This window comes from Gorilla gorilla, chromosome 10 (genome assembly GCF_029281585.2).
Source record: "Gorilla gorilla gorilla isolate KB3781 chromosome 10, NHGRI_mGorGor1-v2.1_pri, whole genome shotgun sequence".
Lineage (NCBI taxonomy): Eukaryota > Metazoa > Chordata > Mammalia > Primates > Hominidae > Gorilla > Gorilla gorilla.
The window spans coordinates 139,145,940-139,162,135 of NC_073234.2; the positions used below are offsets into that span (position 1 = coordinate 139,145,940).

At 46.1% G+C, this 16,196-nt stretch overlaps 1 protein-coding gene and 1 pseudogene across 4 annotated transcripts in view; one reads left to right on the forward strand and one right to left on the reverse strand.

Annotated features, from left to right (window-relative positions):
* The first annotated feature begins 2,707 nt into the window (after positions 1-2,707).
* The window catches only part of ATP6V0A2 (ATPase H+ transporting V0 subunit a2), a 47,837-nt gene continuing 34,348 nt past the window's right edge, over positions 2,708-16,196 (forward strand). For 3 of the 4 annotated variants that reach the window (XM_004054106.5, XM_019038444.3, XM_055358372.2), the window contains exons 1-4: positions 2,708-3,070; positions 9,027-9,105; positions 12,757-12,854; positions 15,029-15,166. In XM_004054106.5, the coding sequence (XP_004054154.1) occupies positions 2,954-3,070; positions 9,027-9,105; positions 12,757-12,854; positions 15,029-15,166 (432 nt within the window). In that variant the 5' untranslated portion in view covers positions 2,708-2,953. The remainder of the gene's footprint in view (positions 3,071-9,026; positions 9,106-12,756; positions 12,855-15,028; positions 15,167-16,196) is intronic. The other variant, XM_063694471.1, reaches the window with a different exon arrangement.
* LOC109029021 (large ribosomal subunit protein eL27-like) lies at positions 11,603-13,621 on the reverse strand (annotated as a pseudogene).

The following is a 16,196-nucleotide window of genomic DNA, read 5'->3' on the forward strand; positions in this document are numbered from 1 at the left end:
AGCCCTGGAATAGATGTTTTTAGCCACGGTCCTACAGTGGCCACATGGCACATCACCTGTAAGTTTTCTTTGTGTGCCAGGTAACTTAGTTGTTTCAGATGGATTTTCTATGTTATTTAAGCCTAATTTTGAAAAATGATTATTTTCCCTTTTATACTTTTTGATCGAATTCCTAGTGCCTGCTGATACCCAGCACCACATAAAATGTGCTGTTTCATCTTCGCTGCAGAGTTCCTGCCCAGGGGCAATTTCGAATTTTCCTCCAGTCTTAAGTCCATTTTCTTTTTTTTTTTTTTTTTTTGAGACGGAGTCTCGCTCTATTGCCCAGGCTGGAGTGCAGTGGCGTGATCTTGGCTCACTGCAAGCTCCGCCTCCCGAGTTCACGCCATTCTCCTGCCTCAGCCTCCTGAGTAGCTGGGACTACAGGCACCCACCACCATGCCCAGCTAATTTTTCGTATTTTTAGTAGAGACGGAGTTTCACTGTGTTAGCCAGGATGGTCCCGATCTCCTGACCTCGTGATCCGCCCGCCTCGGCCTCCCAAAGTGCTGGGATTACAGGCGTGAGCCACTGCGCCTGGCCTGAGTCCACTTTCAAATAGGGGGATGAGCTAGTCACTGCAGAGGTCCTAAGTTTCTGCATGATGGAAATACTGTGAATTTCAGCGTCTGTACTGTGGTGGTGTTGGGCCTTCACCCGACCCCTCTAGGGCTGACTCAGGAATCTGGGTCAGTACTGGACTGATGGAGCTGGGGTCTGAGTCAATTATTGTCTGAACTTCAGCCTTTGAATTCACCTTCACAGTTCTTACTGTATCTTTTTGTTGTTGTTGTTTCTTTTGAAACAAGAGTGTCACTCTGTTGCCCAGGCTGGAGTCCAGGGATGCCATTTCAGCTCACTGCAAGCTCCACCTCCTAGGTTCAAGCGATTCTCTTGCCTCAGCCTCCCGAGTAGCTGGGACTACAGGTGCCCACCACCACGCCTAGCTAATTTTAATATTTTTTTAGTAGAGACGGGGTTTTGCCATGTTGGCCAGGCTGGTCTCAAACTCCTGACCTCAAGTGATCCACCTGCCTCAGCCTCCCAAAGTGCTGGGATTACAGGAGTGAGCCAGGGCACCCAGCCTAGTGTAACTAGCTTTGGATTTCAGGTATTTATGGAAAATAAATTTAAAACTTCCAAATGACAGGTAATTTAGCCTGATTTTGTGGGCTTTGTGAGGACGCCTTTTGTACTTAAAAGAAGGAAAAAACTCAGTTTGGCAGAATGGGGTCTGGGGTGTCTATGGTTTTAACTTTTCTAAGTTTATACATTTATGTATGCATTCATGAACTATTTATTGAGTGGCTACTATGTGCTGAGGCTTGGAGATACCACAGTGGCAGAAACAATGTCCCCACCTTGGTGGAGCTTCCATTCTAGCAGAAAGACTGGCACTAACACACAGACAAGATAATTTCAGATGGTGGCAGGTGCAGTGAAGGAAATAGAACAAGGATGTGACTCCAAAGTAGAGGGGCCAGGGACAGTCTCAAGGAAGGGGATATGTAAGCAGAGACTCGACTGGGACAGCGGTGAGGTTGCGGCCTGGGGCGGGGGGCCACTGCTTCCCGGTCAGTGTGGGGAACACACACTGGGTTCTGTGTGATTCCATCGACAGGACAAGCCTAGAGCTGGCAAATCTATCGAGACAAAATTGTCCTGTGGTGGCCAGGCCGGGCGGGAAGGGGAGACTGCAACTGAGCAGGGGGAGTCTTGCGAGGTCGGTGGGAAATGTTTGAAAACTGGATTGGGATGCTGGCTGCACACTCCAACTTCACGAAGAAGCCTAGGATCCCTCCGGGCGGCGGATCACGCCTGTAATCCTAGCGCTTTGGGAGGCCAAGGCGGGAGGATTGCTTGAGTTCAGGAGTTCGAGACCAGCCTGGCCAACATGATGAAACCCCTTCTCTATAAACATTTTAAAAACAAATTAGCCGGGTGTGATGGCGCGCGTCTGTAATCGCAGCTCCTCCAGAGGCTGAGGTGGGAGGATCGCTTGCGCTCAGGAGGTCAAGGTTGCAGCGAGCCGAGCTCGTGCCGCTGCACTCCTCCCTGGGCCACAGAGGGAAACCCTATCCATAAAAAACCAGCAGCAGGGCCGGGCGCAGTGGCTCACGCCTGTAATCCCAGCACTGCGGAGGCCGAGGCAGGCGGATCACCTGAGGTCTGGAGTTTTGAGACCAGCCTGGCCAACATGGTGAAATCCCGTCTCTATTAAAAATACAAAAAAATTAGCTGGACGCGGGTGGCGCGCGTCTGTAGTCACAGCTACTTGGGAGTCTGAGGCTGGAGAATCGCTTGAACCTGGGAGACGGAGGTTGCAGTGAGCCGAGATCGCGCTACTGCACTCCAGCCTGTGGGACTGCGTGAGATTCCGTTTCTCTCTCTCTCTCTCTCTCACACACACACACACACACACACGCAGCAGCACAGGGTCGTGCACTAGGAACGGGTGAGCTTCGCGGCGTGCACACTCGGCGAGACTCCTCCAAGAAAGCCGGGGAGCCGCGCGGGCTGTAGCTCTGCGTCCAGTCCGGCGGAGCGCCAGCTGCAGTGGTCGTACCCGCCGGGTTCGCGCTGGTTGGCCCTGCCGCCACGGCGTGCGGCGACAACCTCGGGCGTCCATTGGTCGGCCGGCGGGGGGGTTGGGGGGGGCGGGACGCGGGGGCGGAACCGGAACCGGCAGTGGCTTGGGGGCGGGACCTCGCGGACTGCTGTGGCGGCAGCTGGAGCGGCGGCCGCTGTGGCAGAACCGGGGGCGGCCGCTGCAGTCTGGAGCCCCATAGTGCGGGGCCGCGGCCAGGCCACAGGAAGAGCTCGAGGCCCGGGCCGCACCGGCTGAGTGTGCGGGCCCGCGCGGCTCGGAGCCGCCGCCGCCCGTCGAGCCCCTCCGGGCGCGGGTCGGCCCGCCATGGGGTCCCTGTTCCGGAGCGAGACCGTGTGCCTGGCGCAGCTCTTCCTGCAGTCGGGCACGGCCTACGAGTGCCTCAGCGCCCTGGGCGAGAAAGGCCTGGTCCAGTTCCGAGACGTGAGTGTCGCCCGGGAGACGCGGGCCGCACCTGCTCTCCTGGCGCCCCCCATCCCGCGCATCGCTGGGGCCCTCTCCCGCGGGGAGCGCCGAGGAAGGGCGCGCCCCGTCCCCATTGCCCAGACGGGGAAGATGACACCCCAGCTCAGCGGCCAAAGCTTCCCGGAGCGCGGGGCTGACTCCAGGGTCGCCGGCCGTCTGTGTGGTCGGCGGCTGCTCTGCCCCAGTTAGTTAGGATCGCCCGTGTGGTCTTCATCAGCTCGGGGCACCGAGCTCAGCGGGAGAACAAATCCCACAAAGGCCTCTTGGAGTCCTTTTGGAACTTTACGGGGGCGCATTAACCAAATAAATAGGTCAACCAGAAAAGGTTTGCCATAAAGAAAAAACGGGGTGATGTGAAGGTGATTCGGGTGGGAGGTGCGTGTGAAGGGATTGTCGAGGAAGCCTCCCGGAGAAGGTGATATTTCAGCTGAGACCCAAATAGAAAGGAGCCAGCCGTGGGGAAGATCTGGGGAGAGGGTCCTTGTTGGAGGGAACAGGAGGAGCCCAGACAGAGCCAGAAATGGGAAGGAGCTGGATGTCATCTGCTTGAGGAGAGGGATTTTTGTGTTTTGGTCACTGATGCTTAATGCTGTACATACCATTGTGTGTAAGGACTTAAGAACTCAGTCATTGTTTGTCGAGTGGAAGCTGTCTCCCCAACAAGTAATAATAAACATTTGTTTGTCCATTTACTTGTTTATTGTTTGTCTCCACCAAGGACTGTCAACCTCTGAGAGTAAGTACCTTAACGCAGTCCTTGGCAGTCATTGGCATCGATAGGCATTTGTTGAATGAACAGACAAGCTTTTCTTGACTGCCCGCTATGTTCAGGCACTGTTTTTGGTGCTGGAGACTCAGTGGTGAGCAAGGCAGACACAGTCCCTGTGTTCCTGGAGCTTCCAGTGTGGGAGGAGACAGATTAAACACACTCTGATTATGAGCTGTGATAAGTGCTAAGAAGGCAAAGAACAGGGTGTGGAAGGGAGACCGTGAAGCAAGTACTTACTGACTGAATTGAAATCCACTCAGGCGAACATTTTATTTCCTGGCCACCACTTTCATCTCCTGACTGTTTCCCTTAATCTTCCTAAGGTGTCCTTAATTTCAGAAGGGATCAGCCCTACCCCAGATCTGATATCCATTGATATCAGATATCTAATACCAGATCAGCCCCATAAGGCAGTTGCAAAGTCATGGAGAAACTCCTGAGTGACAGGCGAGGGTGCAGGTAAGATGCAGGGCGGTTCCTGGTTCCTGCTTCCTGGAGCCACTTCTGCAGTTGTACCCATTCACCTGATGGATGCTGCGCTGAGCTGTGAGTAGCACCCAAAACATTCAGGCAACAGCTGCAGGCGCAGCAGGCTCCTACATTTGTAACAGGTAGATGTTTTCCTTCCGGTTAGTACTCAAGCCAAGACACTTATCACACTTCAGTCTTACAGGTTTGAGCAAACGTACTAATCACTATGAAGGTTCCAGTTTCAATAAGCGCCACTACCACCAGTCATAGAGTGTACCTGGGATCCTTTTCAACTGAATGTCAGTGAAAGGAGAAGAAAGTGCTGTTCATCTTTTTCCAGAAGGAAGTAAAACTAAGGTTGCTGCGATGAGCTCTTGTGTGGTGCTAGGTTTTCAGTGTGTCTTCAGCCTGAGTTTCCTACTGACTTTGTGGTGACCAGATGGGATCACTGTTAGTAACCCTTGCAAGGGAAAGGGGGGCAGGTGGTGACTTCCGTGGTGACAGCTAGTGGGAAGTACCTGGAAAAGAAAGGTCATTCAGCTGATGGGGAGGACTCCCTGAAGGGAAAGTTCGCACTTTTGTTACAGTTCTCAGTCTAAGAACAGGTTTCCTCTTTAGTCCTTCAGCTGAAGTGGGAGTATCAATGGGTGTGAATATCAAAACAAACAGCACCAGATCTCCTCTGCTGGTTTTACTAGGTTAAATGTGCCTTGAATGGAATCTACATTAAAATTTACCTTATTCCATTAGCCTTGAATTAGGGTGCTGCCCTAAAAGGGGGAAAAAACCCCAAATTTATAAAAGAAACCACACAATAGAAAAAAAAAGTTAATATGTCTGGGCACGGTGGTTCACGCCTGTAAGCCCAGCACTTTCGGAGGCCAAGGCGGGCAGATCACGAGGCCAAGAGTTCGAGACCATCCTGGCCAACATGGTGAAACCCTGTCTCTACTAAAAATACAAAAATTAGCTGGGCATGGTGGGGTGTGCCTGTAGTCCTCGCTACTCTCAGAAGGCTGAGGCAGGAGAATCACTTGAACCCAGGAGGCAGAGGTTGCAGTGAGCTGAGATCGCGCCACTGCACTCCAGCCTGGCAACAGAGCGAGACTCCGTCTCAAAAAAAACAACAAAAAAAAGTAATATATGTAAGCTGGTGATGGTGGTGTATGTATGTGAAATCCATTTTTGTATTATTGCCACAGAAATTTACCTCTTTATAAATAAAGATTCTACTATTTGTAGAAACATCATGCCCATTTAGAGTTAAGTACTATTTGATATTGAAGGAAGAAAATGAAAGCTGAGAAGTAGTATCCTGTGACAGCTTTAGAAACAGAACTTCCTTTCCAACAAGTTCCATAGAACTAGATTGTGTCTGAATCATTAGTAACTTGAAAGTGGTTACTTTTAGTTCGACCTCCAGAAATGAATGAGAAGGTGATAAACAGAAGTGAAATTAGAATTTTTACCTTTCTTCTGGTTCTTTTAAAAAAAAATCCCCAAAAAATGAACAAGAACTGAGTCAAACACTGAGTAGACACTTACCAGGTTGAGCAGTTTCATGTCAAGTTGTATCTTAACTGTTTCTTGAGAGTGCCAAGTACAAATCCTGGATGGAATAAAGATAAATTTCGTGTCCTAAATGGCTTTCAACATGAATGATATACTGTAAATTGTTAAAGTATGAAAGTAATAGATGACCATCGTGAGAAATGTGGAAAACATAAGAATAGTAACATACCTTGCATGATCCCAACGCCTAGAAATTAACTTTAACTTTTTGGCTAATACTGGACAATCAACATTTCTCTAATAATGTTTAAAAATGTCCATATATATGTATTTTTATATAATTCGAACCACACTGAAAACATCCTAATCTGCTTTACACAGAAATCATGACTAACTTCCTAATTTTATTAAATATTCTTTTACAACTTTTTAAAATTGTTTTAAACTTTGTATTATAAGAAGTAGAGGGAAGAGTACAGTGTACCCCCAGGTACCCATAAATGTAAACTTAGTTTTTTCTCACTTCCCAGACTAGATCATTTTGAAGCAAATCCAAGATATATAATTTAACTTTTCAACAAGTATCTCTAAAAGATGAATTTTTTTTCTTTTTTTTTTTTGAGATGGAGTCTCAATTCTGTTGCCCAGGATGGAGTGCAGTGGCGCGATCTCAGCTCACTGCAACCTCTGCCTCCCAGGTTCAAGTGATTCTCATGCCTCAGCCTCCTGAGCAGCTGAGATCACAGGCGCGCGCCACCACGCCTGGCTAATTTTTGTATTTTTAGTAGAGACGGGGTTTCACCATGTTGGCCAGGCTGGTCTCGAACTCCTGACCTCAAGTCATCCACCCACCTCGGCCCCCCAGAGTGCTGGGATTACAAGCATGAGCCACCAGGCCTGGCCTAGAAGATAAAAAATTATTACCAACATTGTACCTGAAAATTTAAATAACATTTCTTAATATAATATAATCAAATACCTGGTCATTTTTACACAACTTTATTGAGGTGTATGGTAGAGTTTACCCATGATTTTTAGAAAGTTTATGGAGGCCGGGTGCAGTGGTTCACACCTGTAATCCTGGCACTTTGGGAGGCTGAGGCAGCCAGATCACTTGAGCCCACCAGTTTGAGACCAGCCTGAGCAACATGGCGAAACCCCATCTCTACCCAAAATACAAAAATTAGCCGGGTGTGGTGGCACATGCCTTTAATCCCAGCTACTCGGGAGGCTGAGGCAGGAGGATCGCTTGAACCTGGGAGGCAGAGGTTGCAGTGAGCTGAGATTGCGCCACTGGACTTCAGCCTAGGCGACAGTGAGATCCTGTCTCAAAAAAAAAAAAAAAAGAGTTTATAGAGTCATGCATCCATTGCCACAATTGTTTTAGAACATTCCATCACCCCAGAAGATTCTTAATGCTCATTTACAGTTAATCCTTATTCCTACCCCCACCCCCCCAGCACCCACTAATCTGCTTGCTGCCTCTAGGGTTGTCTGGACATTCCATGTAAGTGGAATCACACAGTATGTGGCTTCTTGTGTCTGGCTGCTTTCACTTAGTATGAAAGTCATCCAGGGTGGGCGTGGTGGCTCACGCCTGTAATCCTAGCATTTTGGGAGGCCAAGGTGGGCGAATCATCTGAGGTCAGGAGTTTGAGACCAGCCTGGCCAACATGGTGAAACCCCATCTCTACTAAAAATACAAAAATTAGCCGGGCGTGGTGGCACTTGGCTGTAATCCCAGCTACTCGGGAGGCTGAGGCAGGAGAATCGCTTGAACCTGGAAGGCGAAGGTTGCAGTGAGCCAAGATCCTGCCAGTACGTTCCAGCCTGGGCAACAGAGCGAAACTCTGTCTCAAAAAAAAAAAAAAAAAGAGAAAGTCATCCCTGTTGTTGCATGGGTCAGTAGTTCATTCCTTTTTATTGCTAAGTAGCATTCCATTGTGTGGATATAGACTGTAATTTCTTCTCTTTTCTTTCTTTTTTTTTTTTTTTTTTTTTTTTGAGACAGGGTCTTGCTCTGTCACCCAGGCTAGAGTGCAGTGGTGTGATCACTGCTTACTGCAATCTCGACCTCCTGGGCTCAAGCAATCCTCCTGCCACAGCCTTCTGAGCAACTGGGACCACAGGCGTGCACCACCAGGCCTGGCTAATTTTTTATTTTTTGGAGAGATGGTGTCTCACCATGTTGCCCAGGCTGGCCTCAAACTACTGGCCTCAGGTAGTCCTCCCACCTCAGCCTCCCAAATTGCTGGGATTATCAACACGAGCTGCTGTGCCTGGCTATAATTTGTTTAACTACGCTACTGTAATTTCTTGAATCAGTTTTCTATTGTTGGATTTTTGGGTTATCATTTTTTCTTTTTCCCTGAGATTGATGTTGTCATAGATTTTCATCTGTTTCCATAGCTTTTTCCTTAGGTTAAATTTTCTTCATGGGGTATTGCTGGGCAAATAATCATTTTCAGGATTTTTTCTTTTTTTGACACAGGATCTCACTGTGTCACCTGGGCTGGATTGCAGTGGTGCGATCTCAGCTCCATCCAACCTCTGCCTCTCGGGCTCAAGCAATTCTCGTGCCTCGGCCTTCCAAGTAGCTGGAATTACTTAGGTGCGCCACCATGCCTGGCTAATTTTTTTTTTTTTTTGAGATAGTGTCTTGCCCTGTTGCCCAGGTTGGAGTGCAATGGCACGATCTTGGCTCACTGCAACCTCCGCCTCCTGGGTTCAAGCGATTTTTCCACCTTAGCCTCCCGAGTAGCTGGGATTACAGGTACCTGCCATCATGCTTGGCTAATTTTTGTGTTTTCGTAGAGGTGGGATTTCACCATGTTGGCCAGGCTGGTCTTGAACTCCTGACCTCAAGTGATCTGCCTGCCTCATCCTCCCAAAGTGCTGGGATTACAGGTGTGAGCTACCGCCCCGGCCTAATTTTTGTGTTTTTAGCAGGGTTGGGGTTTCACCGTGTTGGCCCGGCTGGATTTTCAGGCTTTTTTGGTAACAGTTGACAAATTGTTCTCCAGAAAAGTTGTGTGAGTTTATAGTTTCATTCAATAGTATACAAGAATGTACATCCCCCAAACTTTGGTGATGTTTTATTTTTTACATAAAAATATTTTTAAATTTTAGAAATTTAAACCATATTTTTCATCCTTTTCTCAGCTCAACCAGAATGTAAGTTCTTTCCAAAGAAAATTTGTTGGTGAGGTGAAGAGGTGTGAAGAGCTAGAGAGAATATTGGGTAAGTTTATTTTCTGATTTAATAACTTAAATAACTACCTTTATATAGGCAAACCTTGTTCGGTTTAAAAATATTGGAAAATATAGACAAGCAGAAAGGAAAAAAAGAAATTGTATTCTCATTCAGAAGTAATCACAGTTATGTAGGCATGTATTATTTTTCTGTATTTTTTATTCATCTATAAAAGTAAAAATTTACAAACATAATGGCCTGGTTATTTTGTTGTTACCCTTGTTTTTTACTTAACAGTGCTTACTATAACATCTTTTCGTGTCAGTAGGCATAGATATTTACCCATCATCGTTTTTGATGGCAGCACACTATTTGTATTAATATTAATGTGCCGTGGCTTATTTAACCGATCCCTTGTAGTTTATTATAACTTAAAAACATTGTACATGTTAATAAGTTACTTAATTTAAAATTTTATCAAGGAACAAGGGAGGCGGGAAATGGCAGATAGATTGGTTGACAATAATTTCCTTTTTCTCAGGGCTTCCTTTGCCAGTGTGTTAGATCAGTGCTGATTGTTAACCATTTCAACTAAGTAGCCCAGGGCCACTTCTTTTATCTCTAAAATCTTTACCATCTTAGTCTGGTACTAGTCATTATCAAATCAAGCCTTGACGTTCTCACCGAAGTGGAGGGAAAATGACAGACAGTCAACTGAAGGACAAAGCTTCTTTTTTTTTTTTTTTTGAGATGGAGTCTTGCTTTGTCACCTAGGCTGGAGTGCAGTGGCATGATCTCGGCTCACTGCAGACTCCGCCTCCTGGGTTCCAGCGATTCTCCTGCTTCAGCCGCCCTAGTAGCTGGGACTATAGGTGCGTGCCACCACACCCGGCTAATTTTTGTACTTTTAGTAGAGACGGGGTTTTACCATGTTGGCCAGGCTGGTCTTGAACTCCTTGTTAGGGACAAACTGCCCCAAAAAAGCTTCTTGGTACTGCCAACACTTCCCCCAAAGCTCTCCGTGCTGCCCACTCCTCCCCCTGAGCCCCTTTAACATTTCTAAGCCCTTATCTAGGCGCCCCGGTAAAGCCAGCAAACTTCACTTATCAGGCCTTCCTGCGATAAGCAAAACACAATTATAAACCATCCGGACCGCACAGGGGGAGGTTGTGGGAAGCCTAAACAAACTTTGCCTACAGCCTCCTGTAAGTTCCTTCATTTAGCTGCTACCGTAAAGGTCACAAGGTGATACATGGCAAAGTTAACCAACAAACGACCCCAGGGTCTCTCTCCCCCGTATAAACCCGTCATTTTGTAAGTTCAGGGCTGCCTCCTCTGTGGTGGAGCAGCCGGCAGGTTCAGTAAACTTACTCGCCTGACTTTGGGTCTATTCTTCCTTTCTCTCGGCTGACCTTACACTCCTGACCTCAGGTGATCCACTGGCTTCGGCCTCCCAAAGGTCTGGGATTACAGGTGTGAGCCACCACACCCGGCCTATTTTTTTTAAATTGGAGATTTTTAAGTGTAACAGGAAATTTTAGTCATCTGAAATCTAGTCCTATTCATATTGCTTGAGGTCCTAGTTATTTGTGTGGTTCATGTATGTTAGTGGCACCATATTTCTGTCTTTGCAACCTGGGTGAGTCATTGGATAGATGGTGTATTCAGAATAAGGTTTTTAAAGGCAGGGCAAATGTGATAACACATTAGGTATATCCAGGACTTCCTGTAGCTTAAACTGTTTCAAAAGAATGCAGGGCTGGGCACGATGGCTCAGGCCTATAATTCCAGCACTTTGGGAGGCCAAGGTGGGAGGATCACTTGAGTCCAGGAGTTTGAGACCAGTCCGGGCAACATACTGAGACCCTGTCTCCACAAAAAATAAAATTAGCCAGGCATGGTGACATGTGCCTGTAGTCTTAGCTACGCAGGAGGCTGAGGTGGGAGAATTGCTTGAGCCCAGGAGTTTGAGGTTATCGTGGGCCAGGATGACACACCACTGTACTCCAGCCTGGGCAGCAGGGTATGACCCCATAAGAATGCAGACTTAAAACAGTGAAAAAGGACCTCTCAAGGAAATTTAGGTGTACGCCAGGCATGGTGGTGCACATGCCTATAGTCTCAGTTACTCTGAAGGTAGAGGCGGGAGGCTTTCTTGAGCCCAGGAGTTCAAGGCCAGCCTGGGCAACATAGTGAGACCCCTGTCTCTTAAAAAAAAAAAAAGAATAAATTGAAGTATAAATTGGTTAAAACAATTTGCATTCATTTCTAGAAACCTCTTAGACCCAGTGCTTCCTTTGCTATCTTGGTAAGACAGTTTCTTTTCTTTTTCTTTTTGTTTTTCCTCCTTACTTCTTTACCTGCCTCTCTCCCTCTGTAAACCAGTTAGTAACACTTCTAAATATTAGGCCTGATAATGACTAACAGATATTGTGACTTTTAGCCTAAGGAAAGGGATGCTTCATGGAATCGAAAACATAAACCAAATAAAGTAGTTAATTTTGGCTGGTGTACTATTAGTTTCATGAATCTAGGTGTTTTTGTTTGTTTGTTTGTTTTGTTTTGTTTTAATGACTGAAACAAAAAACATCTAAAACCACAGCTTCTGGAAGAACCACTTGTTCTTGCCAGTCTTGTTCCACTCTTTGAACTTGATCTTGGCCTCCCACTGGGCCTTGCACTTAAGAGCAGGGTCTCTGAAAACCTGATGGTTTTGTCTAAGGGGATGGTCACAGGGTACTCTGTGGGCATAAGGTCATCATAGTTATAAACCTTCACAAAAGACTTGACCTTTGACCTCTTGGCAATCTTCTTGCCCATGGCAGCTGTCACTGTGGGAATAATGGTCTTTTTTAGCCACCAGAGCGTGGCTGCAGGTGTGGTCTGAGGTGCCATCATCAGTTTTCTTCATGAGGATCGGCTTTGTGTCCAGAGTAGTGTCCGGCCACGACTGGCACCATTTTCCCAGGTTTCATGAACTTGCCCATTTCTAGGGCCGCCCTGACACTCGCCCCCCCAGGCTGCCGATGCAGCAATTGCAAGACCCAGCCAGGCTTCTGAATCTAGTTTTTAACTTCAGTGGTGAAGCAGTGCAGGTTGTCCTCAGCCACAGCCTCAGGGCTGACTGGGAGCTGCAAGAGAGCCTGGCTTTTGGTGCTGGGTGGGTTTCCTGGTAGTGGTTGTGATTTTCTTGTTGGACTGATGGATGCCCTTTTCTTTCTGAGGGCATCTGCGAGAAATCATGTTGCCAGCTCCCGTAGGGGCTATTGTAGGTCTATCACTTGGGTAATTCCTGCACTTCCAAGTGTGCCCCAACCTCTGCTTCGTTCTGCCGATGTAGAGATGGCTGTGACTCAAAAGTTCTTTCACTAGAATATTAGAAATGAAAAAAATGGGTGGAATTTCAGAAAAGGTTTATCCAGGTTGTTGTTCATTCTATTTATTTATTTTTTAAGTCACTAAGAAATAGAAGAGGTTGTTGTTTATTTTGTCACTGCATGCAGATGTCTCTAGGCAGCATTATTTTTGGAAACAAGGTTGCAAAAAGTGACCAGTAAGTCAGTTGGGACAAGCAAGATTTTTGTGCATTTAGACATTGATTTTTAGATGGCTTGGGAAACATTGGGCTTTAAAATGTTTCTGACTGAAATGTATTATAGTACATTTTAGTATCTAATTGTTTAACTTTTATTTTCACAGTGTATTTGGTACAGGAAATTAATAGAGCTGATATTCCCCTTCCTGAAGGAGAGGCCAGCCCTCCTGCGCCACCCCTGAAACAGGTTCTAGAAATGCAGGTAACTTGCTTCTGACGAAGCTGGTTGCAGCCATTGATCTCGGGGGCTGCTTACTTACTTATTTCATGTTGTCTAATGCTTTTCTGCCTTTCTTCTCAAAACCATGGAAGATGGTGATCTCTCTAGGCAGAGAGATTAAAGACTACTATTATGATTAACCCTCAGTAATAGATGATCTGTGTTAAATTTTAACAGGAATTCAGTTTTCTTTTACAGTGTAAGGCATATGCTTCCTTTCCAGGTGGTGGTGAGCAGAGGCAACAAGAATCAGGCCATCAAGCCTGGTTCATGATCCTGTACTGTTTCAGAAAGCTCATCCCAGGGTCACCCATACCTTAGCTGCCTCTTCTTGTGCAAGGAATTGAGGCTTCGGTGGTGTGCCTTCACAGTCCTCCCACATTTACCCTGGCCCTTCCCCTCTAAATTCTGGAAGCTGGTATGTGGTCCATGGGTTGTCTCTGGTGGGCAGCAAGCAGCGTTCTGTCACCCTGAGTTCCCTGGCTGGTGTGCTCGGGATACATGTGTCCCCGGTGAGAACACTCACCTGTGCTGTTTATTAGTATCCTCGGTGAATTCGTTCCTCACCCTGTGAAGTAGGCTGGAGCTCTTGATAACTCTTCTAAAACAATTATCATTGTGTAACTGAAGCCATTCAGTTGCGGGCTCCTCTGTTTGTTTTTCTGGGAGGAAGTCTTTCATTACTTGGTGCAGGAGACTCCGGAGAGAACTCTCCAACCAGATGAGTAACAGGAGTCATCTGGATTGGCCTGTTCGATGGGTCGCTTGTGATGTAATTACAAACATAGTGATGACTGTGTGCAGTGCTTGTAAGGCAAAGCAGAAGTAATGAATGTAGTATGTTAAGTGATTTGTTTGAATACAAGTTTTCATTGACTCAATGATTTGCTTTACAGATTTTTGCTTCTGTTATTTTTAATACTTAAGTATTTTTAAGGATGTTTAGTATGTAACTAATTATTAAAGATTCTCATGAATTTTTTTTTTTTTGAGACAGAGTCTTGCTCTGTCGCCCAGGCTAGAGTGCGTGCAGTGGTGCGATCTCGGCTCACTGCAGCCTCTGCCTCCCGGGTTCAAGCAATTCTCCTGCCTCAGCCTCCCAAGTAGCTGGGATTATAGGCATGTGCCACCATGCCCGGCTAATTTTTGTATTTTTAGTAGAGATGGGGTTTTACCATCTTGGCCAGGCTGGTCTTGAACTCCTGACCTCGTGATCCACCCACCTTGGCCTCCCAAAGTGCTGGGATTACAGGCGTGAGCCACCACACCTGGCCAATTGTCATGAATTTTTATCCTCAATTAATTGTGTAAATGTGAGTGCATAGAAACTCATATGCTAGAGACTAGGAAAATAAGTTAGAAAAGATTATCTAAATATATTCTGTGTTGCAAAAAAAGTAAATGTAGACTTAAAGAGGAAGAGTCTTTGATGTGTGATATGAATAAGCAGACAAAGGAAATCCGAGAAATGACAGCACCTGTGGTTAGAGACGAGGGCCAGTCTTGGGGGTCTCATGCTCATCACAGCCTCCGGAATGTTTTAGCTAATATGTGGCGTGAACGTCACAGAAATTACCTGAATTGATATGAAACAATAAATGGGCCTATTTATGTATTTACTTTGAGAAGGAGTCTTGCTCTGTCACCCAAGCTGGAGTGCAGTGACATGATCTTGGCTCACTGCAACCTCCATCTCCTGGGTTCACGTGATTCTCCTGCCTCAGCCTCCTGAGTAGCTGGGATTACAGGCACATGCCACCATGCCCAGCTAATTTTTTTGTATTTTTAGAAGAGACAGGGAGGCCGAGGTGGGTGGATTACCTGAGGTCAAGAGTTCAAGACCAGCCTGGCCAACATGGTGAAACCTTGTCTCTACTAAAAATACAAAAAAAATTAGCTGGGCATGGTGGTGCGCACCTGTAGTCCCAGCTACTCGGGGAGGCTGAGGCAGGAGAATCGCTTGAACCCAGGAGGTGGAGGTTGCAGTGAGCCGAGATCGTGCCACCGCACTCAAGCCTGGGCGACAGAGGGAGACTCCATCTCAAAAAAGAAAAAAAAAAAAACACCCCACTGTTTTTGGTATACTGCATGAAGATTATTGGAATCACACTTGGAACTAATTACTACCCTCTTAAGTAACCATTATTTTGTTTTAGGAGCAGTTGCAGAAGCTCGAGGTTGAACTGAGAGAAGTCATTAAGAACAAGGAGAAACTGAGGAAAAACTTGCTGGAACTGATAGAGTACACTCACATGCTGAGAGTGACAAAGACCTTTGTGAAGCGCAACGTTGAGGTACTGAACAGCTCGTGAGGAGATACACTTCTTTTCTAAAAATCTCATTCCCGTAGGCTGTGTATTTTGTTATTAGTTCATATAGATACGTTGCTTCTTTTAAGAGATTAAATTTATTTATTTATTTATTTATTTATTTAATTTTATATTTTGTTTTTGAGACGGAATTTTGCTCTTGTTGCACAGGCTAGAGTGCAGTGGCACAATCTCGGCTCACTGCACCCTCCGCCTTCCGGGTTCAAGAGATTGTCCTGCCTCAGCCTCTTGAGTAGCTGGGATTACAGGCGCCTGCCACCACGCCTGTAATTTTTTGTATTTTTAGTAGAGATGGGGTTTCACCATGTTGGCCAGGCTGGTATCAAACTCCAGACCCAGTTGATCCGCCTTCCTCGGCCTTCCAAAGTGCTGGGATTACAGGAGTGAGCCACCGCGCCCAGACTTAAGAGATTAAATTTAAACCTTGGTTTTATTTTTCAGTTGGATTATATGACTTTAAATAAAGTTTTAAGAGCCATTTCCTGTGTTGGTTGTTTTTAGCAATTACAATACTAAATATTTATAAGATGGTTTAGTTTGTGGTTGAAAAAAATTTTTATGAGCATGGGAAAAAAATTGAATGAAGGATGTTGAACTCTAAAATTTACTTTTTCCAAATTGCTAAGTAAAGGAAGTAAAAGAATAATCTATAATTTCTAAGACTAGGTCAGACACAGTGGCTTACACCTGTAATCCCAGCACTTTGGGAGGACAAAGCTGGAGGATGGCATGAGCCCAGGAGTTCAAGACCAGCCTGAACATAGTGAGAATTAATATGAGACCTTGTCTATACAAAAAATAAAAAATTAGCTGAGCGTGGTGGTGCAAACTTGTAGTCCCAGCTACCAAGGAGGCTGAGGTGAGAGGATCATTTGAGCCCAGAAGTTTGAGGCTGCAGTGAGCTATGATTGCGCCACTGCACTCCAGCCTGGGCGACAGAGTGAGACCCTGTACCCTGTATCTAAAAAAAAAAAAAGAAAAAAATTATAAGAAT